The sequence below is a fragment of the Anomalospiza imberbis genome, chromosome Z, assembly GCF_031753505.1.
Source record: "Anomalospiza imberbis isolate Cuckoo-Finch-1a 21T00152 chromosome Z, ASM3175350v1, whole genome shotgun sequence".
NCBI classification, from domain to species: domain Eukaryota; kingdom Metazoa; phylum Chordata; class Aves; order Passeriformes; family Viduidae; genus Anomalospiza; species Anomalospiza imberbis.
In genome coordinates this window covers 17,044,019-17,070,779 of record NC_089721.1, presented here as the reverse complement: position 1 = coordinate 17,070,779, position 26,761 = coordinate 17,044,019, and the positions used below count along the sequence as shown (strand labels likewise).

Below are 26,761 nucleotides of genomic sequence, written 5' to 3'. Positions count from 1 at the left end.
TGGATCTCAACCTCAGACATAAACATTTAAGATTTATAGATTAAGATTATTTAAAGCATTAAAAAACATACCAAGCTTTTAAAAAACAATAATTAAATGGAGTACCTACAATATTTATATGCAAGTAGAATCTTGAATTTGCTGGTAGAGTACTCTTACATCAAGTACTAACATTAGAACTAGAGTGGTAACAAGCTTAGAAACCTTAGATAATACCCAGGCTCTGAAAAACAGCTATTTATGCCAATCCAAAGGAAGAAGGGGCCAGAAGCCATCCTAACTTGGGTAGGTAATCTGTTGAAACAGTTCCATATACCATCTCGGCAGACATAAGGTCAGTTTAAGGAGTTCCTATTCCCTACCTAAGTTATTTATTTCTATTTATCCCTATTGACACTGATCTGACTACAGAACCAAACCCAAAATATTACCACACATTTTGAAACTTTAAGCTGGAGACAAGAAAACGGAAAACTGTTGGTCTGGATTTGATCTCCAACCTAATTCATGTGGTTCTCCAACAATTTCCCAGGAAAACAAAAGAGGATGACACTTCTGACAAACAAGTTTTTTTTACAGTACACATGCACTGTAAGACAGATTTATTCCAGTGGAGAAGATCCCCCACATGCAGAAATAAGATCTACCATACTAAAGACTACAGTTCTGTAGGATGAAGAAAGTCTTATTACTAAAATAAAGCTGCCAGAGCAGAAACGACAGTCCTCAAAAGCAGAAATTTGTTCTCCTCAAACCAGCAAGACAGTACAAGTTATGACCTTCAGCCATGAGATTAAATGTATTACAAAGTCTAACACTAAAAGCAAGTCATACTAACATTTTTTCTTGTTTTCTATTCAAGAAGTTACCCCCAAAAGTAACAACTTCTTTTGTTTCTAATTTATTATAGGAAGAAAACGCTACATTTCCAGGACAGAAAGGAAACATGTCAGTATGAGTAAGCACAAGAATAGAGCTTACAGAGAACTGCAGACCTTGTGCATTCACAAGGCTCCCAGCTGCACCGTCTGTCACTCCACGGGATCTCCCCACAGAAGCATCTTTGTAAATCCAAGCTGCAAGTCCATCCAGCCCAGCATCCTATGTCAAACTGCAACTATCTGTGTGTGCTGTGATAAAATCACAGTACAAACTCTGAGCAACTCCTCCCACTAGATTCATCCCCACTTTCACTAGCCAATACGTGGCTTCAGCGATGAACAAGAGGAGGATACCTCCACATCAATTTGTCTGATTTTTTTATCTGCTGTTTCATCTGTTGTTTTATATGTAGATTGCAGTCTAGAAACTGAAGGCATGCCATGTGAAATGACCCAAGAGGTTTAAAAGATGCTGAGCTGACCTCAGAGAAAAAGTAAAAATTGTGTTCACTTACCACACAACAAAACTGAAAAAAAACCCTAGTTGAAAATAACTGCAGTACAGAAAAATGTTAAGATACATGTTAGAGGTAAATGTCCATTGTTTATTTGAATATATATGCCACCTCTGTGTACCAATGTAGGTCAGGGAACAAACCCCCACTGTTATAAATCAGAAAGACTGTAGGCAGGGGAATACAGTAACTTAAGAAAATTACCATTAAGACACACACAGGCTTTGAGCTTCCTGCTTCTTCTAAAATCTTCATGCAAATATTAAAAGAGTTGTAACCATGAAAACTGCTCCTGCAGGCAAGTCAAAAGAGAGGAGAGTGCTCCGGTATCCTCCTGAGGTATTGAGAAAACGCATTCATCCACAGGTACAGGCTTTGCTTTCCTTATTTTTGCTTTGACTAAGTTTCTCTTGAAAAGGTCTTTGACTTCTCTAGGCAGAAGATATTCCATGTCTTTGACTTCATGCCATACGATCAGCATTATTAGACAAGAAACATGCAAGAAATTCCACTGTTTCAATGTTCAGAAAATGTTAAACCAGAAATGCCATTATATGCTACTGAATTTAAACTACACTAAGAATTATCCAATGAATTATTCAGTGAGTAAGTCCCACTCAAATCAAACTGGCAGAGAGAAAAACCCGAGTGACCTACTTGACCTTTTGGGGATAGAAAAAGGAGAAACTGTAGAACTACAGTTTATGTTAAAATTCTAAAGAAAGCTGTCTGTGCCAGCAGACATTCAACACATTCATCTGTCAGTGTTATCATGTATATACAACTCAGAAGAGAAGAAAGGCAAGTTCCACTTTATGAAGGTTTTCCCTTGGGCAACTATACTAGCAAAAAAATCTTAAAAATAAGGTCAATTTGCACCATGGCATGTTAAAAAATTATTTCTAATTTATACAAGAAGAAATCAGAAGATGTTCATAATTACTAAAAACTATAAAAACAACAAAAACCCAAAACAAAACAAAAACAAAGCCACCACCACCACCAAAAAAACAAACCAAAACAAAACCCAAATGAAAACCCCTCCAAAAAACCCAAACAAGTGTCCAGTTAGTTTCCTCCCAAACAGTAAAGTTAAAACAGAAACATTTTGTGTCCTGGAGCATGTTCCTTGGAATCTCAGTAGCTTTTCCTGCGGTAGGCATTGAAGTTTCTGAAAGAGTAAGAAGTTTGTAATTTCCTGCTTTGCAAAATATCAAAACAACTGTCACTTTTTCAGCATTTAACAAGCAGGCAGAAACAGATCACTGTACTCAGATGGTGCTAGTGTTTATTATCACACTGGAAATGGAACCTCAGCTATGAAGGGAAGCTGACAGCAGAATTAAAGATAAACAAAACCAAAAGAAACCCCACAGATTTCTGAAGGAATCTACAATAAAAAGGCAGTCTCATCCCAAAGCCTAGAGAGAACATGACCAGACACGGATCAAGAAAGATGCATTCTCATAATCTCTCAACAGAAAAGTCAATACACATATTTAAGTGGTATTTGTCATAACAGAGACAGCATTAAGACAAAGAAAATTACTAATTAAAGTTTAAGAAAGCTTCATGAGGACTCCTCTTGCAAAGCGAGGGAACAAAAAAGCATTTTGACGAAGTCAGCTACATGGTTTCGGTTTCTCTTATCTGACTAAGAAAAAAGCCCTTCTCTCTTCTTGCATTGCAGCTTGCAAAAAATTCTATGAAAAACAGTTATTGACAGGCAGATATCTGAAAAACAGAAGTTAATTTCAAGCAATGTTAAAATATCTGAACATATTTTACAAAGCAATTTGATCACATTAAAAAAACTAAAATGGCCAAAGTAAAACTACAGCAGTTTGTTTCAAAAACTAGAAGAGGGAAATGTGTGTGTGTGACTTCGTCTTATATGACTTCGTCTTATATGACTTTTGCACTGAATTGTTCCAAATAGCACAGTGTAGCAGTTGACTTGAAGCACATCATCATTAAATGAGCTTGAAAGGTTATGATCAGCACAGAACTGAATTTTACTATACGATGTCACAGTTCAGCTTCTCCTTAGATGGCTTGTTTAAGTAATAAACAATTTACTATAACAGAGCTGTTAAGAACACAACAGGAAGTGTTTCACTGGAGATGAGGACTTTGTTTTCTTGCACTGCAGAATACTCTCACTGGGACTGCTCTCTGTGTTATCTCTTGGCTTTGCATCAAGTCAAAAGCAAACTCACCATCTGCTAAAGATTCAACTGCATGAGGTGAGCTAAAAATAGTGCAACATACTTGTTACCTGTAATTCATCTCAGAAAAATTTTATACCAGTAATTTTAAAGATTCATCTAGGAGAAAAAACACCCCTTAGATCTGCCTTCTTTTTTTAGGGAAAGTTGTTTTCCAGTTCACAAAATGCAAATATTGATCCTCTACAGTTATTACCCTTACAGCAAAAGAAAACTTGTGTCATTCACATGTAATACATTCAGCTGAAAGTGGTATAGTAAAGAAAACATAGTCTAATTTATGAGATGTTACTCTGCAACTAGCAGCTGGATGTTCGCTTAACAACTTATTTCTAGTTTCACGGTGCATTAGAAAGTAAGCTACTTATCCATATCTTTCATCCATAGCACAGCATATCATACTCTCTTCTCAGTACAGGACCCAATAAGCAGAGAGGTGCTCACATTTATGTAACAGCATAGATTTAAAACCAATGTTCTTACTAAGAAGAAAAAAGATCATGAAATCTAGCCCATGAATGAAAGTGCTGTCAAAAAAAAATTATCAATGTGGGAAGCAAGTTATCTGAACTTTTTAATATAATTTTATTTAAAACACAAATGCACAAGTGCCACTAGTGTCTGGGGGATGAGGCAGAGGAGCAGAGAAGAAAATGTTATCTTTGCCTGAATTTTTTTCTCATTCCATATATTCATCAATTATTTATTACAATTTTAAGTAAATTATGATATTCTAATGTATACTCCCTCACTACTAGATTTGATTATTAAAATCACAATTTCTAGTGTGAAACATTGTTAAGTTGTCATAAAATCAAAATATATTAGAGCTATTCTGGTATTAATGTTGGTATTTAAGAATGTGTGTACTTCCCAGGACCTCCTTGGTAACAGACATTATTAAAGACAATTCAATAAATTTAATTAAGTTTTAAACTGAGACATAGGTGTAATTAGGAAAGATTATGCACTTAATTTTAAATCTTCTATTTGAAAGTTATCTATACAATTTTGCACCTACAAGAACAACTTTATTTAAACTAGCATAGCACGAGTGTCTGAGCTTTCAGGTAAGAAGCCAGAATCATAAGCCCACCTCCCAAAATCTAGTACAGAACCTAACTGCAGAAATATTTTGTCCCTCCTCTTCTCCCTACTGTTTAGTGCAGTGAAGAAAAGCAAATGGAAAACACCTGAAATACCAACAAAGGCCAACACAGAAGAGGCCACAAATGATGTTGCTGAAGAGGTCCAGAGTTTCAGGAAGGTCAAGCCCCAACTCTTTTCCTTTCCACATCCCGCTGGCAGATACAAATCTTTACCAACACAGACCACAATTTTCAAGGCTGTCTGAGAAACCTTCTTGTCTTACAAAAAGTCCAGCAGATTGATGGTTTGCAAGTGTTGTCATTTCACTTCACAACTAACCTAAAAGTTCTAAGCCTAGTAACTTCACAGCACTTAATTCACTGAGATACTCTTTCTGCATTATAGTTTTAACAGGAATTTCTGAAACTAATGCATATCAGTGAGTTTTTACTTCAATTCATTATCAGTTTCTCATGAAATCTCATCTAGATTTGACCACCACAATACACAGTAAAATTAGAGAGGCAGTAAGTGAATTTTGTGCTTTCAAGGGTGTTTTATTCTGGTTTTCAGAGCTTTTCCATTTCATTTTATTTCAGGGTTCTAAGGGAAGGTTAAATTAACATTGACTAAATTTTCTATTTCTGTTTAAAAACCAACTCATAAATTCTTCACTCAACAACAGATTCTGATCCATTAAAAAAAAAAAAAAGCAAAACACCAAAACTTATTGGCTCAAATGCTCAAATTGGTGGATGAAAGACAGCTCTCATCACAGATTTTTAACCAAAAGCATCTCAAGCAAGATATGTATTTTGAGAAAAGCAAATTTTTTTCATTATTCTTGGAAGATTCTTAACTACTTCCAACTTCAAAGTAATTATGTAAATAACATTTAATAATGTGTACTCATTCCTTAACAAGTCGAAATAAACCACATCACTTGGAGAAACTGGCTGATAAAGTTACTCTTCTGGTGCTTTGTTCCCACTGTCAACTTTGAAAAAAAAGAGCACTATGTTTCTGAAAAAGTTGCAAGACTACTAGTGACTATTTTCCTGTATGGTTCCCTTCCCTGCCTTCACACTAAAATAGCTTTCCAATTCCTATCAAAGTATCTGAGGAGCAGTTTCATTTTATAAAAACTGTAAAGCCTCCCAAAGCCGTTTCCAAAATTAGGCTTCACATTTAAATAACTCAAATCTGCATTTCAGTTGTATTCAAAACCAACCTTCACTTTCAGCATAAGCAATTCTAATTAAAGACAGCAGAGTAAAGAAAAAAGAACAGAAGAGGCATTTCTTTCCAGAGAACACATAAATCAAGTACCAACATGAGAAATTCAGAACTATTAAAATGTAAATATAAAATAAAAATTAATTTTTCAAAAAAATATTTGAGTAACTAAAATGAGGTTTCTGTCCTGTATGAACATTTAGAACATTTAGACAGAAGTGTATCAACCCACAAAGCAGCAATACAAGACAATAACATGTTTTAAAACTCCATTATTAAAAAAAAAAACACCAAAACCAAATTGCTGCATAAGGGCTATGACAGTTACTTTGGAAAAAAGTTCCCAGTAAAAATGAGACTGCAATGAATGAGAATCCATCTGGATATTAAAAAAATTAAAAAAAAAAAAAAAACCCAAAAAAAACACACAAAGCAAGAAGAATTTGCTAGTTTGAAGTTTTGGTATGGTTTCTGAGCCTTTTTCAAGTGCCAGCAAGTACTTAAGCCACAGCCCAGCTCATTTAATCCGTTTTTGATTTGATGAAGCCAAACTCATCCAGAACTGATTTCTGTAATTCTCTAGATCCACAATTATGTTAAAGTATCTTCAGAAAGTAAAAATCTAAATTGCACAGTTCAAAACCGTATTTATCCTTGTGCTTTATTATTTAATTCCTTCTGAAGCAAATCTTTCACTCTTTGTGTTAGATTAATTTGACCAATCTACAGATTTTAAAGTGACTTCATGCATTTGCCAGCAGTCATAACTGCCTTTTTTCAAAATTAAGTGAAAGGAAAATGGAGAGCTAATTATGTTCAAGAACATTAAGTTTTATTTGGAAAGATGAGATTGTCCCCATCTCCCTTAATAACGTTTTCCTTCAAGTTTCATGGGTGTTTTTTGCACAATCATAGGTGAAATCTCAGTTTTGTGTTGTCTATATTTCTACAATCTGTTGGAGGATTTAATATCAGAATCCATACAAAAAAATCAGTATAGCCTAAGCCACAGTTTTGGTTTTTAAAGCAACATATTTAAACATAGGAAGCACAAACTAGGACTTGAAGTGATAGTAATGGAAATCATAAAAATATGGGAAATAAAAGCCCAAGATTTCATTGGACCAACTTAAAGGGTAAATCATGCTACTCGTTGTAGAGGAAGTATCTTTCACTCAAAGGAAATCAGTAACAACAACTAAATCTGAATTCCCTGAGGTGCTAGCAAGAAACTCATCAGCACTGATTCAGCACATGAAATGGTAAACAGCAACAAATTAAACAAGATTACCAAGAAGTCTGAGCATCATGGCAGCTTTATGAGTTAAGAGTTCCACTTGTGATCACCCCACTGCGTTATGACCTCTCTAAAAGGACTTTCAACTTCAGCTGAAATAACTTGACAAAGTCAACTTCAGTTGAAACAACTTGACATAGTAATATTTCTATTCCAGAATTTGTCTGATTATTACAATTTCATAACCCCATTTAATTTTATTTACTTTTCTACACCATGTAAGTTTTTTTCCCTTTAAAGGAAAAAAAGTGGGGGAAAGATGTCCATGCCTCTTGCAACTAAGAGGTGCTCCAGTTTAATGGCATTTCCACATATTCAGAGTTTACAAAAGGACTCACGTAAAATCAATGCATGATCAGACATCTTAAAAGTTTAACCACCACCACTGAAACACATTTGCAATACGCTCATTTTACAGCCAAAATAATACTATTCTGAAAGACCTTTACAAGACAAATGCCTAAGAACAAGACAACAAAAAAGCATTTTCTATAGCACACAGATAACTTATTAAATTTTAATAAAATATTCAGAGATTAGGCAAACATTTGTGATCACTAAAGATGTCACACTAATTTTATTTCTTACCATGAAAACTTGTATGGCAGCAGCAGCGTCTCAAATATGGGACAGTAACTGGCTTTCCCAGTCTCGCTTCTTTAAGGAGGTGTGCAAGTGCTTTTCAAATCATTATGAAACCACAATAATATATAAAAGTCCAGAAATAAAAACTAGTTTCCAGAACACACTGGTGTAACTATAGCAGGGGGAAAGTCTGCATGTGAAACGAAGTTGTGACCTTGTGACTTACTAATGGACTGTTTATGGAAATACTTTTCTCAACAAGTTAATTTTTTACTAGGTACTGGAGTGACCTGACTGTGAACTAGAAGCTGAAGACTCATGTCACCCATTGAATTAATTGCTACATTAAAATGTCAGGCAACCTGGGACAAGCAAAGGGTGACAGAGTCCCAAGCCCACGCAGACATCAGAAAGAAAACATGCCTTTGAAACATTTTGAACAAGGCTGACTGCAGCCCAGAATCAGTGAAGAACACACTGTCACGTAATCCTCTCCTGGAAAACCAAAAAGCATTTGCGTAGACAGCCTGTATCACTCTGAATACTCTCCACAGGAAAGAAGGTCACCACTTTCAGAAGACATACTTCCCATACTTGCTTAGTATGCCTGGGTTAAGCATTAGCCAGCCAGTCATGCACCAACACAAAATTATAAACAAGCTGCTGTATGAATATGGAAGAGCAGAGTTCTCAATTCTTACTCCTTGGCTGCCCACTCACAACTACTGAAGGACCAATGCAGTTACACAGAAAGGGTTAAGAATTTTAAATCCTGTCATTATAGATTATTTTAGCAAGTGCAAATAAGTATACAGTAGCCCAACAAACCCTTATCAAAAATCACCATGGTAAGAAATAACCACTTCCCTTGTGAGAGCCAGCTTCATCCCCTCCCAGTTATAAAAACATGCCATTTATTTGAACATGGAAAGGGAGTAACAGTGCTAGACCCATATTGTCTCATTTCCTATTTCCTTTAAGTACCAAAATGCAAGTCTTTTCACAATGAGATTCAGAAATGCAATGAAGCATACACTGGGCCTTCAGGAGATAAAGTGAAATGTTGGTTCTCTAAAATGAACTTAATGGGGGAAAAAGAACAAGGTCTAGAGAGTTTTTTTCCTCCCCCAAAGTGGTTATAAAGAAACATGAAGAAAGATTGGACAGACTGACAGTTTAAAAAATGCCAAAACTTTGCCCAATAATAACTACCCTGAAAAACTTTGACTGCATAATTATATGTGGTTTCAAGCAAAATCCAGTAGTTTAAAAAATGTTAATAGCACAAAATCCATATGCCTATTCTGTACCTCCACCAAATCAGAAATTTGTCATCATGTCTGATGCAGAAACATTTTGACATCTGGAGGCATCTCTTCTCAACCAGAGATTAACTGACAATACTTAATGAAAACAAGGGCCTGCGCTTCCTAAGGCATCACCTCCCATAACACAAGCTGTGTTCTCCCCACAGAGGGGAGACAGAATACAGTTGGTCCTAAGTAGTGTAACCAGTTGAGCTCTTTCACACAAATGACACATCACGCCTCTGAAAATGCTGCTATAGTATAAATCAGTCCTGCACCTGTTTTTGGCGTTGTTTCAATCAAGTTTGCCTACTTACTAGTTGTGCAAATCAGAGCTTTAGCACTTTTGGCTCTATGATCAGAGAAACTTGATATAGGTTTTGTACCAATGTTAACCAGAGAAGGTAAATTTGTTCAGTAGTCTTTCCCCTCACATTAATGGAACAGATCTGAATTATTTCCCAATAAGCTGGATGAAACAAACGGAGTATTTTTTTCAAAATCTTACAGCTCTATAAGTATAACTATATCTACAGGTCCTAGGTACATCAAAGAAACAGTCATTGTCTTACTTTTGACCACTTGCACCATTCTATCCTTTCAATCCAGATTTTAATCATGACAAACCCGTGAGTTTCAGATATTTAACAAATCAGTATGCACAAAAAACTATCAGCATAGCCTAGGCAAAATCAACTTAAGCATGCTAATTGAAACACACATTTCTATGTAGAGATTCTGTTACAGCCAGGAGGTCTTGCAGTTTGTAGCACATACTACATAACCAGATCTTGCATCCTTCTTTTACCCCCTCAAAGTTCTACCAGAGGTACATAGTGCCTGAAGCATCAGAGGCAGTCCAGCTTGCTAACTTTACAAGTCCTAGAAAAAGTTTTATGTAGCTGTGTGCCACAAGGTGCAGAGAACTTACCTAGCCACTGTGAGTACAACAGATATGGCAGCTTTATCCTGCTGCCAGCTGCTATACATAGCTGATAAGCAGAGAAAGCTCACTCAGAACCCTGATAGAGTCACGTGTAACTCCAAGGTGGGCATAATGGTAAATTCAGGTGCTGGCTTTCCTCTGAAGTGGAATTTATGTTTTGAACAAAACCCACATTAGTTAGTCATGTACTTAGTGATAAATGCCTTGCTTTATTTCAGGCTAAGGTAGCAATATTACAAATATGGTAGATACACATGAAGTGAACACTTGCTCACAAAGAATACCAATAAAGCCTATAAGGCTCCACCAGTGTTTAAGGTTTTTCCTAGAGGCTCATTCACAAGATTAAAATCTGAGGTTTTGTCTAAGTCCTAGCTATTTATGGCTATTTTGGTCTCAACTACTTATGTACATGCAAATACATTAAATACAGTTGAAATACTAATGCATACAGCCAAGCTGCTTCCTGGGAAGAAATACTTTCAAAAAATTATTTGTCAAATAAGAAAAAGTGAAAGACCTATTTTGATGAAGCTTCTATGGAACTTTGCATACATGCTAGAAACTGGCAGATTTCCTACTAGTTCCCCTTGCTAGTTACTCAACAGTCTACCCGGTAGGCTGAAAGGAAGCCAAAAATCTAAAAGTTCTGGCTGTGCTCTCCCCTGCAGTCTTGATTCCCAGGGTCTTCAAGTGGTTTGCCCTGGCACTGGACCTCTATTCTCATTTGCAGTCAATTTTAAAATAAAGGAATGCAATTTATATGTAGCTGATTTCAAAGTGTCAAAGCAATTCTCCTTCTCCACTTGGCTTTGCCGGGCATCCTCACGAGCAGCAGCAGAACTGTAAAATGCTGTCACAAACATGCAACTCAGAGCAGGTCAGAACAAGCCAACAGAAGAGCATACTAATTTACTGCTGAGACACCAGGGAGAATTAAATACTTCAGCACATTTACCAGGACAAGACAGTTTACCGTTGTACCTGAACGTGCTGGAACTTAACTACATGCTTAAAAAACAAATCTTACAATACAGTAGCACTGTTCTTCTTACCATACATACACTTAGCTTTTCATAAAAGAGCTAATCTATACTTCAGAGTTTTCAACATAAATAAGAATTACAAGATCAAGTATAACTACTTCAAGTGAGTTCAGAAAGACAAACAGTAAGCAGTTTCATTAGTTTACTACCATAGTTTACCATAGTTCATAGTTTCATTAATTTACTACCATACTCAGCTTAGTTAAAAGACACTGTTTTCCTGAGAAATGCCACTTTTCACAAAGGTTTACGACATTATTAGTTAACTGTATCCCAAAGAGCAACAGCCAAGGAAACTTGCGGTCACTGTTTTATTTGGAATACAGCAAACATTTGAAAGAGATGTCATCAAGACCTTTTTCATGGACATGTCAATGGGCAAAGTTCAGATCAAACCCTTCCAGCAATTTTTTTTTTTTCCTTCAGAAAGGGAAGTCCCATCTTCTACTGTAGTAAAGAGACAGGAATCGCAGAACAGTCTAGGAGTCTGCAAATCCTGACTTCTCTCCTTTTGTGGAATAAAAAAACCCCTCAGACTGAGAAATTCTTTTTGGCTAAAATAATGAGCATTTCTCAGGTACAGGGAACACTTGATATTTTATGATATTATACTCTGGTACTTTCTAAGCCCTTTTCCTTTATTTTCCATTCCTAAGATAATCGACTTTGACCCCTTGGGCTTTGAAGTATCTATACAAGAAAAAAACATTATTTTTCAGAATTGAATCCTTTGCTACCAGTAATATAGCAGAAATGAGCGACAACAGTAACCCCATTGAACAGAGGATGCTGGCATGCAGCATAAGCAAAATGCAATGACCAGGCACAAATCTCCCAAGTTGAGCACCTTGCCAATCCATACCTTTCCTCACTCAGCTTGCTGAGTGTGTCAGTATATGCTGGTTTACAATGCTGAACACATCCTTACATGAAAACACCTTACAACTTTGAAAAGATGGAAGACATCTTAGTTTAATCACAAGTATTTATTATTTTATTATGTGCCCTCTCACCACAAAAAAGGGCACTCAGTCTGCATGGTAATCTTCACACTGAGAGAAACCAAGCAGTTCAAACTTTTCCATATTGGTTTGGCATAATGCATTTCTAAAATGACAGCCCTGAAGGCCACCTACTTTGCTCTCTGCCAGAGCTCTGCATGGCTTAAGGTGTCTCATTTTATGCTTTCTTGTCCACAAGGCTGGAGGGAAGGTGAAGCAGGAAGCTTCTTCTCCCTCTTTTTGTACTACTGGCTTAAAGTAAATGCAGGACAATCTGCATGTCCTTAAGATCTCTCTACCACACACCCCTGCTCTTCCTCCCAAGAGCCTCTGGGAAGGGTAAGAAACATGCAGTTGCAACTCAGAGTAAATCCTTCTCCAGGGAACAAACTCCAACTTTTAGTTAATTTTAGGAAGATGTTTGAGGAAGTGTGTAAACAGGGCTGTGTGAAGCAGAACGTACGAGGCCACCAGTTCTAGCCCTAACCTTGGAGGTTCAAAGAGAAAGCAAATGATCCTGGTTATTGTGACCCTGCCAGAAACCAGGACCCACCCCTGGCAGGCAGAAACTGAAAAGCTTGGCTGCATTTACTGGGCATTATAGAAATAGTTTCCATGCCACGGAAAACCTAATAGAAATCCCAAAGCCCTCGCACTTTCTACAGGCTGGGACATTCGATTTGTCTGCAGAGATCAGGAGACCTACTGTAATAAGCTGTTCATTACAAATCAATGCTGAATTTACAGTTAAAAACCCCAAAAATCAATGTTAATTCTGTCTTTACAGGAGAAGCTATTTTCTGGATCTATATGGAGGCATTACTGATTATCTTTTTAAAAATAAACTTATGCATATTAGTACAGTTTTAAGAATAACTCCATCCAGCTTCACACAATTAAAACCTCTTCACTCTTCCATATCAAGTATGAACTGTGAAAGAACTTCACCCAACTACAGAAGCCATTGCCTATGTTTTATTTATATGAATAATCTATCAAAATAGTATGCAAAACACATCCTTAATATGAAAGAACCTTTCCAAGTTTTTAGGAATACATTAACACTGTCTCAGCAAGCTCCCATGCTAATCAAAACTGCAATAATTTCTTACATTAAGCAAAGAAATCTGTAACCCTGTAGCCTAGAGCTCTCTAGAGGCATTTTCTTTAGTGAAATAACAAACATCTCATATATTTACTTATGGAAATATTTAAGACAGTAATTATAGATCTAATGCTAAAGTTAAAACCTGCAACCAGAGAAAAAAGATTGAAAAGACTATTAATATCAAACCTTGCAACTCCACCTAAAACTATAAAAGAAGTAACAAAAAAACATTATAAACAGAAACTGTCACTGACTACACAAGAATTTTCAAACTATATACACAGCAACCAGAAATTAAAAGTACGGTCATAATTCAAAGCAATAACAATACTGTCTTAGCCATGGTGGCAAACAAACACTAGCCTGTTAAGAGTGTCTTAATCTGACAAGCTCAATAAACTGTACATGAACTGCAAAGTGGATGTCACTGCAAGCTTCACCACACCTTTGACAGATACTTCCATTTCTGCATACATCTCCAAATGCAGAGCACTTACACATTATCTGAAGGCAAAATATCATCCACTGAGCTTAGAAGCCTCCATTTTAAAGAATACTAAGAATTACTAAAATAATATTGTGCAGACATTTTATTTGTAGTAGAACGGGAGGTAAAACAAACAATTAGTATAAAAAAACCCCAAAACTGTTTCTCAATTTGTTATGACAAATTAGGGTTAGGGTTTTTTTTTCCTCCTTCAGCATTTTAAATATTTAGACCAAGCTCTTTCAGCATCCAAAAAGAATAGTCCTGGAGATAGAAACACAACGGTTATACAGTAATTCAAAAATCATCAGGCTATAAGACGGTATTTCAGAGAAATAACTATTGAAATGAAACATATATGTGCACACCTTTGAGGGTGAACTGCCAGCTCCCAAAAGTACCTGATCATCACTGCTGACAGCTGAGTAAGAACTCATTTCAGTTTGCTCAAAAGCAAGATGACTGGAGGCTCTAGAAGAGGATGGGGAAGAGCTCAAAAAACAAGATGTCAGATGTGGCCAGATGTCAGTGAGGTCAAGCAGATGCCAATCACTTCCCAGCACTCTATTTTCACTTTCCACAGTGACCTTGGGTAAGTTACAAGGATCTGCACTACCAAGAGCAGGATTGGAAATACTAGGAAAGAACTGAAGTCGTCCAGCATAATAATCATATTAGCAGTCATATAACCATACCAATTAGAACACTAGGACAAGAGAGATGAGAACAGACATAACTACACTATATTTCCATGAACAATTTGAATAGTTTACATTTCAGGGACACAAATGAAATATATGGAGACAGTGTGAAACAAAGGTAGACTGTCTTGAATTAAAGTTTAATCTCACAAATAGGAATACTCCAAGAAATTTTAAGTTTAAAGGAAAAAAAAAAAACACTTTCTGCAAACATCTTAAAAATCTTAAAAACATCTTAAACATCTTAAAAATCATCACATGCTGAACACCATCAAAACAACTGGACATTAATAAGCCAAAAAAGAGAGAGAGTGATGCCTCTATCACCTTTTATTAAGACAATTTGAAAACTGTTTCATCCATTTCCAGACAGAAGGTAAATAATTTCCAATTTCAAATTGCTCTTAGGTAGCAAATAAATAGAGCTGCTGTGTTTTCAGGACATTTTACAGCCAAGGTTCAACAAAACTGATCTTCTAAAAGCACACCAACAAACAAACAACTGCAACAAAATAAAGCAAACAAACCCCCAAAACTCAACAAAAATAAAAAACCCAAAAGCTACAATCCAAGAAACAGACCAAAAAAACCCCAACCACAAAACCCACAACCCCTCCCCCCACCAAAAACAATCCAAACCAAAACCCCCTCAAAACTCCAAACATACAGGAAAAAAAATAGTCAAGACACTTCAGCACCAACCAGAACACTCCAGTTCTACTTGTGCAGTGTGAGACTGGAAAGCGGAAGCAACCCTGCAGGCAATACACTCAGCCTTTGGGTAAAGATAAAAAGGGATGGTAAGCAACAGAAAGCAGCTCTCCACTTAACCACGTTCTCCTAGTCATTACAGAGACAAGTAATGAAGCCCTTTAAAAGGCTTTCTGTCCACTCTGCCTTAAGAAAAAGAAGGAACTGTAATTCTAGAGCTTTAAGTGAGCGCACAGCAGATAAGAAGTAAATTAAGATGACCCTCGGGTCTCTGCAGAGAATCCTCTGAGAACACTCAGATTAGCCTTAGAAACTCAGAACTCAAACCAGATCCGTCCTCTTATCACCACTTCTGCTGAAAACTAGCTTTACAAGTTTGTTTAAAAAACAGCTACATGGCAACGTGTAATTTGTATTTTAAACAAGCTTAAGCCAAGTTTCACCAGTACAAGAAGCCAGTGAAAGCCAACAGAAGCATTCCCACAGCCATTCCACCCCCAGATGCTTGTTTCTGCTCCTGCCTCATGCTTCCCTGCAGCAGCATAAATCTCTGCACAGCTGCACCATTACTTTTTAAAGACACCAAAAGGTCTTGTGAAGTTCAAATCCATCACAGAGAAGGAAAAACTGGTCTTCAAATCTTGTGCTCTACATGTTTGGCCTTTGGGTAAGATATGACTGCACACGTCTACACACAGGTATTGCACAAAGCAGTACTTAGACTCCACTGAGTGACAGTAGAGACTGAACCTTTAGTATCACTAAATCCAATGAGACAGAAAGCTCCAGATTAGTTAGTTACAATCTATTTACTTTGCACAGGAACAAAGCAACTGCCATACCAGATCAGACCATTTAAGCAGAACCCTACCACTTGCAATAACTAAGAGTGATAAAAATCAGACATGGTAGAGGGTGACCCTCTTCCAAAAGTACTCCCAAGCCACAGAGCACAGAAGAGGTAGAAAGACAATCTTCTCTCACCATGGCCTCTGCTCAAACCGGAGGCAAAAAATTTGGTAGCTTATTTACACAGATGGTTATAAACATCAAGCATTAGAGACTTGGATAAAATACAAAATTATCTTTTACCTTAGCTGGGAATAGCCAAGATCAATAATAAGCTATTTTTTTTACCTTATCTACAATCTGACAGGACTAGAGAAAGTTCGCATTTCAGTGACAAAAAAATCCTTGGCCATGCTGTGCAGCCACTGTAGATGCTCTCCTGCTCCCACTACAACTCACAATGCTCTGTTTAAAGCATTCATGTCCTCCTTTGAAAGTCATCAAAGGTGGTACAAATTGATAAACAGAGCTGAAACTGATGAGCTTTTACTAGCACACTTGTACATATAGACAAAACTTCAGTTTTACAGCGTGACTTGTGTGTCTCTAGCATGTGTCAAACAGCAACTGCAGAAAAACACAGTATAAACATCTACAAGGGTTGCCTTGCAGCTGAACTATCTAGCACATGCCTTTTCAAACACCTAATTTTCATGGAAGTCACAAAGTATGTGGTTACAGCACACAGATGAACTGCACCATTCATTTCCTTTCATTTTTATAAAAACATGATTACAGCAATATAAACTAATGCTGTACTTGAGAAGTAATAAGGCATCTACACCAATTTCAGACACAAACATCACTTTAAGATCTGGATGTTTTAAAAGCATATTGCTAAACTCACAGAGAAGGAAGTGCACTTTACCTCCATGGATTTTCCTCATGCTACAGGAAATCACACTACAGTTATCAATGAATTCACTATTTGGATCTTGTTATAAACAAAAACAATATACTGACAGTAAACAATATATATGGGATAAGAGATCTAAAGTGCTTTATCACGTTGAAGCTGCAATTCCTACGAAAACAGCTCCCTTCTTCTCTTACAGTGATATAAGATAGCTTATAGTGAAAATATTCACTCTATTGCGTGACATGCAGAATGCTTGAGAGCTTGAAGGAAAAAAGTAATATCTACATCTATAATTTAACAGCAGTCAGTTTCCCTTCTCAGGTTCATTTTGAGGCTCAAGAAGGTCTTCCAGCATAAACAGAAACAGAGAATCTATTTAAAAGGAAGTAACTGTAATACCAAAGAGACTGATAGGGGGACTTTGGAGCAAGCATAGTATCTTGTAACTAATAGTAGATCCTTACAGGAAAGTACAACTAACTGCATTCAAAGCCTCCCCATTCTTTAAATTTTACCTTTAAGTTTGTCTTTTAATAAATATCTGGGCAACAGCTGGCCAGACAAATTTAATGTGTATTACTATTACTCACAAATAAATTAGCCTCTCTCCTCCAGCTGAAACAAGTCAAAATGAGGCCATATAGATGTTTTAATTTTTTTAAACAGCTTGATAAAGTACTACTTGATCTAATATCTGTTTATTGGCAATACAGCACACAGAATTACTGAGATACTCTACATGAGCATGTATGGGTATTTCTGAAGGACAATCATTGTTAAAGTTGTCATGTATTTTCAACTGCCCTTATAATAAACTCAAACTCATTGAAATACTGAAGAGAAAAGCTTTTGGCATTCAGTATTTTTTAAGATTTGTTAACATTCCTAGTCAAATAGCACAAAGCGCTTGCAAGTATTTTAAATTGTATACACACTCAATATATTCATTAGGTCAAATGCAGGTACCTAAAAGTAAGCAAAATTGTCTGTGTGAAAAGGAAAAAAAATTCCACAGCTGCTTTGTCATTGCTGCTGGGACCAACTACCAAGGATGGATGCAGCACTTCAGCACTGATGCGACACACATTGACCTTCCTGCACCTCTAACACTGAGCCTGACTCCCACTTGCTATCGCCATCAGACTCAACCTCTTTAAACATATTCTGACATTCTTTTATTTTTTCTTGAAAGCCATGAAACTTGATATAACTGTATTACAATATACAGTACATTATAATATCATGACTTTATAAAAACAAAGATGGTGCTAAGAGTTTATAAAAAGACAAGGCACTCACTAAAACTTCTACATAATTACCCTTCCCCAAAACATTTACAATTTCCTGCTAATCCTTCTGTAAGTACAGAGCCATTTCTTATCTGCACAACCACACCATAACAAATATTTTTACACTGCCCTAGGAACAGGCCAAAATCTACCTGAATTGCTGAGAATACATATAAACAAGACACTGGTCTAGAAAACGGTTCTTATTACAGTACTCCCATGGTAATTCAACCTTTAAAAATATTCCTGAGGTTTGACTGATGTAAGACACAACTAAAAAGAACACACAAGTCATATGTCCAAACAGGAATTATATTTTTATGAGGTTTAAATGATTAGCCAAACTGTAAGACATCACTAAAAGAGGTCCCTGGATGTTTATACGAAGTTCTTAAACTGGAGTCCGCATCAGATAAAACCTTACAAGGGATCCAGGTGAAATTGTCATTTTTACACCAAAATTAAATGGCCATACTGCAGTGCGAGTACATGCTAAAGCTAAAATGTGTTTTAAAGTACTTAAACTGCTTCACCACGGGCATAAGTTCTCTTTCAACCTGAATACTTGCACACATGTTAAACAGGCAAAATACTGGCAGTGTACAAGAAAATGGACTTATCAATTAATACACACAGAAGGCAAATACAGACTGCAAACACCAGGGCGCTGAATACAACCACTGAAATTTATCACCTAGACGAAGCCACGTCAAAATTACTTTCTGCTAGAAAAAGAGTGAGAATATTTATGCTTCAAAGTCTTTCCTCTTCTTACTAAAAGAAATATGTTCTGCATTATCGCGAAAGAGCAAATTAAAATATGACTTCGGAGAAGTCGAGGGGTAGGGTGGGGGGAGGAAGGGGAGAATAAATATATAATAAAGTCGATTACTCAGTTTTGCAGCAAAGTAGTCGGGCAGCCTGGGGAGCCCGCAAGGCAGGCGCTCAGCCGCCGCCCGCAGCCCGGCCCTGGCCCTGGCCCCGCGGGCAGCACCGCGCTCGCTCTGCCCGAGCCTCAATGGCTGCTGACACATCCGGCCCCGCCACCGCCCCGAGCCCACACTTCAAAGCCTTTCGAGACTCCGGCAGAAGTCAATCACTGACGCACCCCGCAGCCAGACGGGCCACCCCCTGCAACTCCGCTCCCGCGCAGCCCCGCACCGCTGACAGCTGCGGCCGGCGGGGCAGCCCGGCCCGGGCCGGCCGTGCCCCTCCCTCAGCCCCGTACCAGGTGCCCCGGAGGAAGGCGGGCGAGCTCTGCTCGCCGCGCCCCAGCGCTGCGCTCCGCGGCTGCTCCGCCGCCCCCGCATCCGCTACCGGCGCACGGCCAGGGGGGAACGGGGCGGCGGAGCCCGCCCCGAGCCCCGTCAGCGGGAACAGCCCCGACGCCGTCGCTGTCACACAGCGCCCTCCAGAACCAACCCCTGCCCGCCCCTCCAGCCGTCGGCGCCCCTCACCTCGCGGCGGGGGACGGCTCCATCCTCCGCTCCGCGGCGCGGTCCGTCTCCGGCGGGCTCCCCGCCCGCAGTGGCTCCAGGAGCTCGGCGCAGCGGCTGGGGGAGACAGCCGGGCTGGCGGGGCTGGAGCGCGGCGGCCCGGGCAGGTAGTGGAGCAGCAGCGTCTCGGGGGGCTCCGGCGAGGAGGAGGAGGAAGAGGAGGAGGCGGCCGGGGCGGCGGCGAGGAAGAGGGGCGCCTCCGGCAGCCGGTCCAGCTCCACGCTCCGCACTTTGCGCAGCTGCTTCCGTCTCCAGTCAGAGCGCTGCTCTCGGCTGCCGCCGCCCGCCTCCCGCAAGAGACCCCCGCCGCTCCCGGCGACGCTCCCCGCTACCGCGCCGCCTTTCAGGCTCCCGCAGGCGGCGGCGGCGGCGGCCGCCTCCGCGCCGCCGCCCGAGGATAATCCCGATGACGAGGCGCGATCCCCCGCCGCCGCCGCCATTTTCTCTGTCGGGTCACATCGGGCTCCCGAGCACCGGGGGCCGCCGGCGGACAGCACGCTGCGCAAACGGCGCCGCCTGCGCAAACGGCGTAGGGCAGGGGCGGACGGCGGGCGCGGATTGGCGGCGGCGGGCGCCGGGGGCGGGGCCGCGCCCGTAGGTGCCGCGGGGCCGCGCCCCGCCCGCCCCCGCGCAGGTGTCGGCGCGGGGCGGGAGCCGCGCCGGAGCCGCCCCTGCCGCCGTCGCCGCTGCTCCGCGGGGCTGGGGCCGGGCCTGCGGCCGGAGCTGGAGCCGGACGGGGTTCGTCCGTGCGGCCGAGCCGAGCCCGGGAGCCGGTCAAGGCGCCAAGAGGGGAGCGCGGCCCCGCCCCCACGCGGCCCTCCCCACGTGCGGGAGAGCGGCGGAGGCTCCGGCGGCCCCGGGGCGGGGTACGGCACGGCCGACCGGGCGGGCTGGGCTCCCCCGTGCGAGTCGCGGAGAAGCCTTTCCCGGATCTCGCATCCCCGTAATCTGAGCCTCTCCTCTCCCCAGCATTTCCCTGGCAGCCGGCGAGGGGCCAGGAGGAGCAGAGAGCCCGCGGTGCCTCGCTGCGTACAGCCGAGGAATCGCCTCTCCAATGTGCCCCAGCTCACCTGGTTGTCCCTCTCTGGAGTCAGTAGGAAATTAAATGCACATCCTCGCTCGTAGCCACCGCGCGTCTTTCTCCGGGCTGCCCTCAGTTGGCCGGCGCCGCTCCCCCCGTCCTCAGGTACTTCTCCATGTCTGCAAACGACGGAGAAGCGTTAATGTCTCCTCGGAGCACACCCGTCTCCATGTGTGCGCAGGAATGCCCATGTAGGAAAGGTTATATCCTGCCACGCACACCTACCGCTGCGGCTGTTTCCTGAGAGGCTGCGAGAGAGAAGAAAGGCAGGAGACATCACATGACCAGAAACTTGGGGAGGTTCAAGTAAATTTTCTACTTGTCGGGATTTTCACTCTACCACATCGGGGTGGATTTGCTCTTTGATCTGGGCTGAGAAAAGGAAAACTGAATATTGCTATGCATACAAGGTTGTTTTCAGAATGGTGTGGTTTTTAGATAAAGTAGAAGTCACACATTTCAAAGCACTTAAGCTGAATATTTCAGGCTTATTTCTCAGAATTTGGTGGGTATCCAAGTGTAACATTAACTAAGCATCTCAGTAATGATTATTAGTATGGTCAATTTGCTGGGATCAGTGGTTTGAGCTGAAGCACTAGTTGAGTGAGAATTACCTTCTAACAGAAGCAGATTCTTTCTTGCCTTACATACATGATCAGAGGCTGACCTAAATGTAGAGTCTTTGCTGGAGGATGTGATGAGTAGATAGGAAGAGGTTTTTCCCTCTAGACAACAGCCCGAGGACATTCTTTGTACTCTATATACTTACAGAATAATATCAGTAGGTAAGGCCTTGAGATCACACTGAGTGAATGAATCATTTAGGTGGTCTGTCAAGATGCCACACTACAACCGTCCTTGTGCAAGGTTTTCAGTGAAGGATGCCTTGAGAAGGTCAGTTGCATTCATTGTCATCTTGCAGGTATGGTTTCTTTGGGATAAGCAGACCATCATCTGATATTCTCTTGTAATGTACAACTCAGAGATGTAAATTAATTCTGAGTTTCATAAAGGTAGCATTTGACACTTAATTAAAGGATCTGCTGTAAATTAGAGACAGTATTCTGGAAGATTCCTAGACCAAGCCACATTGTAAAAGTGAGATTATTACTCATGGGAATAAGATAACAAAGTATCCACTTTGTAGACACAACATGAAATTAGTTGCATGCAAATCAGTGCACTGTTATATCTTTTCAAATATTCCTCTCTGCCACAAAATCACATTTACAGAAAAAAGAAAATAACCACACAAACCCCTATGCTTTTAAAGATTTCTAAACAGAACAAGAAGATGACTTTAGGTATTTTATAAATGCTCATAAAATGGAAGAGGAATATCCCTTTGAATAGCAATTGGTCAGAATGTAATACAGAGAAGAAGAAGCATATCTTCAATGAAATTAAATCTAGGAGTTAAGGGTGTATACAATGTGTATGACAGTTCTAGGGGACAGCTCTCTCAGGGTGTCAAGACTCCAACAAGGGAGAAGGAAACAGGAAATTCAAGGAAAATGTCAGAGTGGCAGTGGGGGTACCGAGGAATTCTACACTGTGGTGCATGTGCATGTACACTGAGATGAAATGTTTTCTGGAAAGCAGCTAAGAACAGGGCAAAATATAAAATTCAGGGACAGTGGGAGGCACCACTGTAAGAAACAGCTAAAAGGAGACAGGTGCTGTCACCACTTTTGTTAAGGCATTACTTTACCTTTTGAGTAAGGCCAGTGCTGTCAAGGTTTTGCATTACTTTTGGATAAGATGCAAAGTGGAAAACCCTTACTATTCTGTCATTAAAAATGCATGGCATTCCTAATAATGGTTGTTTATCCTTTGACTACTGGCTGAATTTCAATTCAAATAAATTACATTCTGCCCATAATCCCTATATTCACCTTATTTTTTTCAAATGTGTGTTTCTCCACAATGCCTTGACCAGAGAAGGAAGCACAGTGGATAACAAAACCCACCTTCCATTCCTCACTCTAGAACACTATGTAGTGCACTGCTGGCATGCAACACAGATTTATGCACAATATAAAGGCTCTACCACTTTGAAGTGAGAAATTGAACATGCTGGTTGACATCTGTGTTTTCTCATTTGCTCTTAAAATTTTTTTTGCACTTAAAATAACAAGTTGACCTGATTGGAAAAAAAGTGCAAAACTTACTGAAGAGCTCTGAAAGACATTCAGTTACCTCTTGCACAGATTATTTCTTAGTCTATCTAAAACACAGCTCTAGAAGGTAACCTGAGACTTTTAGCAGTTTTTAGTCACAAGTAACGGCACCCAGGGTTTGTTATGAAACAGAGGCCTTTGGCCTCAAATTAACATCGTGCAATATTTGGAACATCTACCGTTGTACACAAAGAAACTTCTGTTTGGGAACACGCTAAGATTTTGCAAGCCAAGGAGTTTCCTTGTTGCACAAAACTTGTAACAGTGTAATGAATAATCAACAATTTTCAACATGCTAGAGATAGGAATCTGCTGTGCCCCTGAATATATAACCTAGGCATCATCATGCACAAACAGAATAAATATGAGAGATAATACAGTCCATAGTTTCTGGTCTTGACTAAACATGCAAAAAGTGCTTTAATACTGTATACAAACTGGATTGTCCCTGTCTTGTTAGTCTGTGTAGAAAGACTTATCCCCATCTTGATCTTCTATTCATTCTTTCCATTGTGAGAAAGGGAAAACAAACCTGCTCTTAAGCCAAAATCCTTTCCTGTTTACTCCTCTGTGTAATGGAAAAGTCAAGCAACTAAATGAGAACCAATCTGAGAATCTTTTCATGCTACTTTCCTAGGTCCTACTGAAAACTGCTGGCATCACTGTTTTCTGTAGTAATGCTTTGCCATCTTTCTGATGCCATTCTTACTTTATAGCATAACAGATGTACCATTCAGAAGAAATTTCCTTCAGAAAAGCAGGATCCTGTACCACTTCTCAGTAGAGAGAATGTCAAGTAAAACTGGAATCTGTTACAGAAAATTATAGGAGTTTTGCTCACACACTGGGAATGTCTAGTTTACTGCTATTTATAAATTTCCTTCCTTAATGTTTTACTTATGCTTTTCATTATTAATTTAATGGAAAACACCTTTAAATTTTTTTTTCCCCTGACATTTCAGTCCACTTGGAACTGAACTTTTTAAAAAATGTTTTTTGGATCTGTGAAACTGAGGGTGATGTTTTGACCTAGGTTTCAGACACATAGGGTAAGGAAAGAGCTGTACTTAAATCTCTTTGTTCTGCCAAAGCATGTTATAACAATTCCCTGATTATTTTTAAGAAATAATGGTGATGATGCTACTTACAACACTCCTGCATTGTCTAGTTACATTCCTTACACTTAACAATGTTTTTTGCTGTAGCATCTACTCATAAACTGGTGAATCTTTTGGTCTATCAACCATATGATCCAAAACAAAAAGGTGAACTCTTTCCAAAGAGTTTGTAATTTAAGTATTAAAGACAAACAGGCAACAAAGCAATCAGCAAAGTAGAGTGTAGTCCTTATACAGCATATCTGCTGCCTGATTTTTTTTTTAACCACTAGTTTGTCATCTTGCACTAACTACTGAAATCAGCTCAATTTTTGACCTCAGATAGTCTTTAGAATATTGATAGCTTGATGTCTAACTTGGATATTCTTCTTGGGTGTACTACAGAGGATTTTTCTGGCCTTGAATAAATCATGATCCTTTCATGGTTCAATTTTTCCCAGCTGTAACTGTGTAACAAATATATTTACCTAACCTAAGGCATGACACAAGGCTGAGGGATATAATATTATTGAGTTTCAAGATGAACCCTTGCTCAAAAGAAATGTATTAACAAACTGAACAAAACCTGTTAAACCTCTTCTCATGCATCACTTACGAAGATCTACCAAAATTATTGCAGCGATAAGCTCTTTTTCATATACTCTTCCAGACTAGTAAATTGACAGCATAGTTCTCACCTGGATCAACAATTCCATCTATTGCAAACACCACTGCCTGTTCTCTCTCTGGGGGAAAGCAACTCTACCATTTCAGGCTCAGAAAAACAGTGATAACTCAATTTTCCTTCACCCTGCTGCTACCAGTGTTAAATCTCTTTCAGCCTAGGTGTCTGTTATTCCTTCTGTTCTATGAGTCAAAGACACAAATAGAAGCACAGGTTTTAATAAATTGTGGCAGCTTTTTTTTTCCTGGAAGCTCCAGATTTCCAAATTACTGAGAAACAGATGCAAGAATTTCACTTTTATTTTTGTCTCAACAGGATGGAAGAAGGACCATTTCCTCACTCCCACTGAAGAGGACCCTACAGTTATTCATTTCCTCTGCCTGATGCTCATCACCCTTGCTCTGCCAGCAGCAGAATCACACAGTGCTAGCTGCAATTACTAGAGGACAGTAACTTGAAAACAGCATAAACATTCAACTACCAGCAAATATTAAAAGCCTTGTTGGTATATCTCAGCATGGCTGTGGGCTGTAAAACAACAGTCTTGTGTGATTGATATATCCAGCACATACCACACAATCCTTTTGAGCATCCTGTAAAAGAAAAACAGACAAGAGTGACACAATTTGACAGAGACCTCTGGATAAGTGCCTCCCTGAATAATTGCCACATGGACAAGGAACTGGCAGGAGCACTCTTCACAAAGACTCCTGCTTGCTTTCTCCAGAGCCAGTGCATATCTGAATAATGATTTCTGGATGCAGTAATGGCATCCAGCCTGACACATTCTCTCCCTCCTTTTCATTTCTGTTCATTCCACCCTGGCCCACCAGTCATAATGTCTGTATGCTTCCATTCATGATAGCTAGCAGTGATGACAGTGATGTTCCTCTTCCTAAATCCAGCAGGTAGACCTGCCAAGGACCTCACAGCTGTAGGAGGAAATAAAACTCAGCAGCAACATCTGTGCCTAGCTCATTGTATAACCCCTTTATGCCAAGCCTGCCAATATTCTGGCACCATGGTAGAAGTAAATCAAACAGCTATTAGATGTTACAATGGCAGGGGATCCACGGATCTTAGAAATAGTTCTAAGAACCTTTATGTCCAAACAGTTGGATCTTTACCATCACTACCTCTTTACAAAAGGCTGCATGGCTTTTTACTTTTAAAGCTCTGTTATTCCCTCCAGCAATGTAGCTGGCACAACACTACTTTATTGCTTGTGTGCCAGTCACAGTCTCTGAGAACAGTGTTTCCAAAGCCATTTAATCAGTGTCCAAAGTTATCATCTATATTAAACATCTTTGAAAATCATATGATCTGGACTTCAGTAGTAGGCATTTGCCTATCTAATGACAAAGTGTTTTGAACATGGTGTTCCTTCAACCTCTTCTGTGCATAAATAAGTAGCAGTCCAGGAGTCATAAAAAAGTTTCCCATGTGGTTTCTGGAAAGAGAAAATTGCACTGGAGATTTCTGAGGAAAGTAACATTTTAGTTCTAGTATTTGATTAATATTAAAATCAATCATCTTATATTTGTAATTAATGAAAAGCTGTCTCCAAAAGAAATATAAAGAAATAAAATATAATTTTGCAAAACAAATTTCTGACTTTTCTTGAGTTCTACTTTACTGATAAGATATTTTTAAAAAGTATTCTATCTATTCCACAGTAAAAGCATACCTGTTGAATTTGATGGCTGTTACTGAGGTCTGTAATTTAGAGACCTCTAGCTGTTCTACATCATAGCTTCCGTTGCTACACCCAATTAATTTGTAATTTTTATGATGTCTGGATACTAATCCTATCAATAAATCATGAATAGAAAAATCCTTTATTTTCTGCATGCTTATCATCCTTTTGTTAGGCACTAAAATCACAGAAAATTGCTGTTGCATTAGTTGGTGGTCTTCGACATTTGCAAAGTTATTTTTCATGTAATATAAATACATGTAAATACATATAAATAGATGTGTTACATATATATGCTGCTTCTTTAGTGGATTTGGATTAGATTTTGTGGTTTTGCAATTTTCATTTTGATAATTTCATCTCACTCATGTAACGTAAAAATATTATCAGT

At 39.4% G+C, this 26,761-nt stretch overlaps 1 protein-coding gene and 1 long non-coding RNA gene across 16 annotated transcripts in view; one reads left to right on the top strand and one right to left on the bottom strand.

The window, feature by feature from the left end:
- Positions 1-20,841, bottom strand: part of MAP3K1 (mitogen-activated protein kinase kinase kinase 1) — a 69,130-nt gene extending 48,289 nt beyond the window's left edge. For 3 of the 15 annotated variants that reach the window (XR_010994609.1, XR_010994608.1, XM_068177262.1), the window contains exon 1: positions 19,593-20,211. Coding sequence is in view for 11 of the 15 variants with exons in the window: in XM_068177262.1 (XP_068033363.1) it covers positions 19,593-20,071 (479 nt within the window). In the remaining 4 variants the exon portion in view is untranslated. Of the gene's footprint in view, positions 1-19,592; positions 20,212-20,701 lie in introns of those variants that run through there. The other 12 variants (XR_010994607.1, XM_068177264.1, XM_068177260.1 and 9 more) reach the window with 10 other exon arrangements.
- A 2,755-nt stretch (positions 20,842-23,596) lies between these two features.
- On the top strand, positions 23,597-26,515 carry LOC137465306 (uncharacterized). Its single transcript, XR_010994616.1, has 2 exons — positions 23,597-23,688; positions 24,990-26,515. It is a non-coding gene; the product is annotated as an uncharacterized lncRNA (long non-coding RNA).
- Positions 26,516-26,761: the final 246 nt, after the last annotated feature.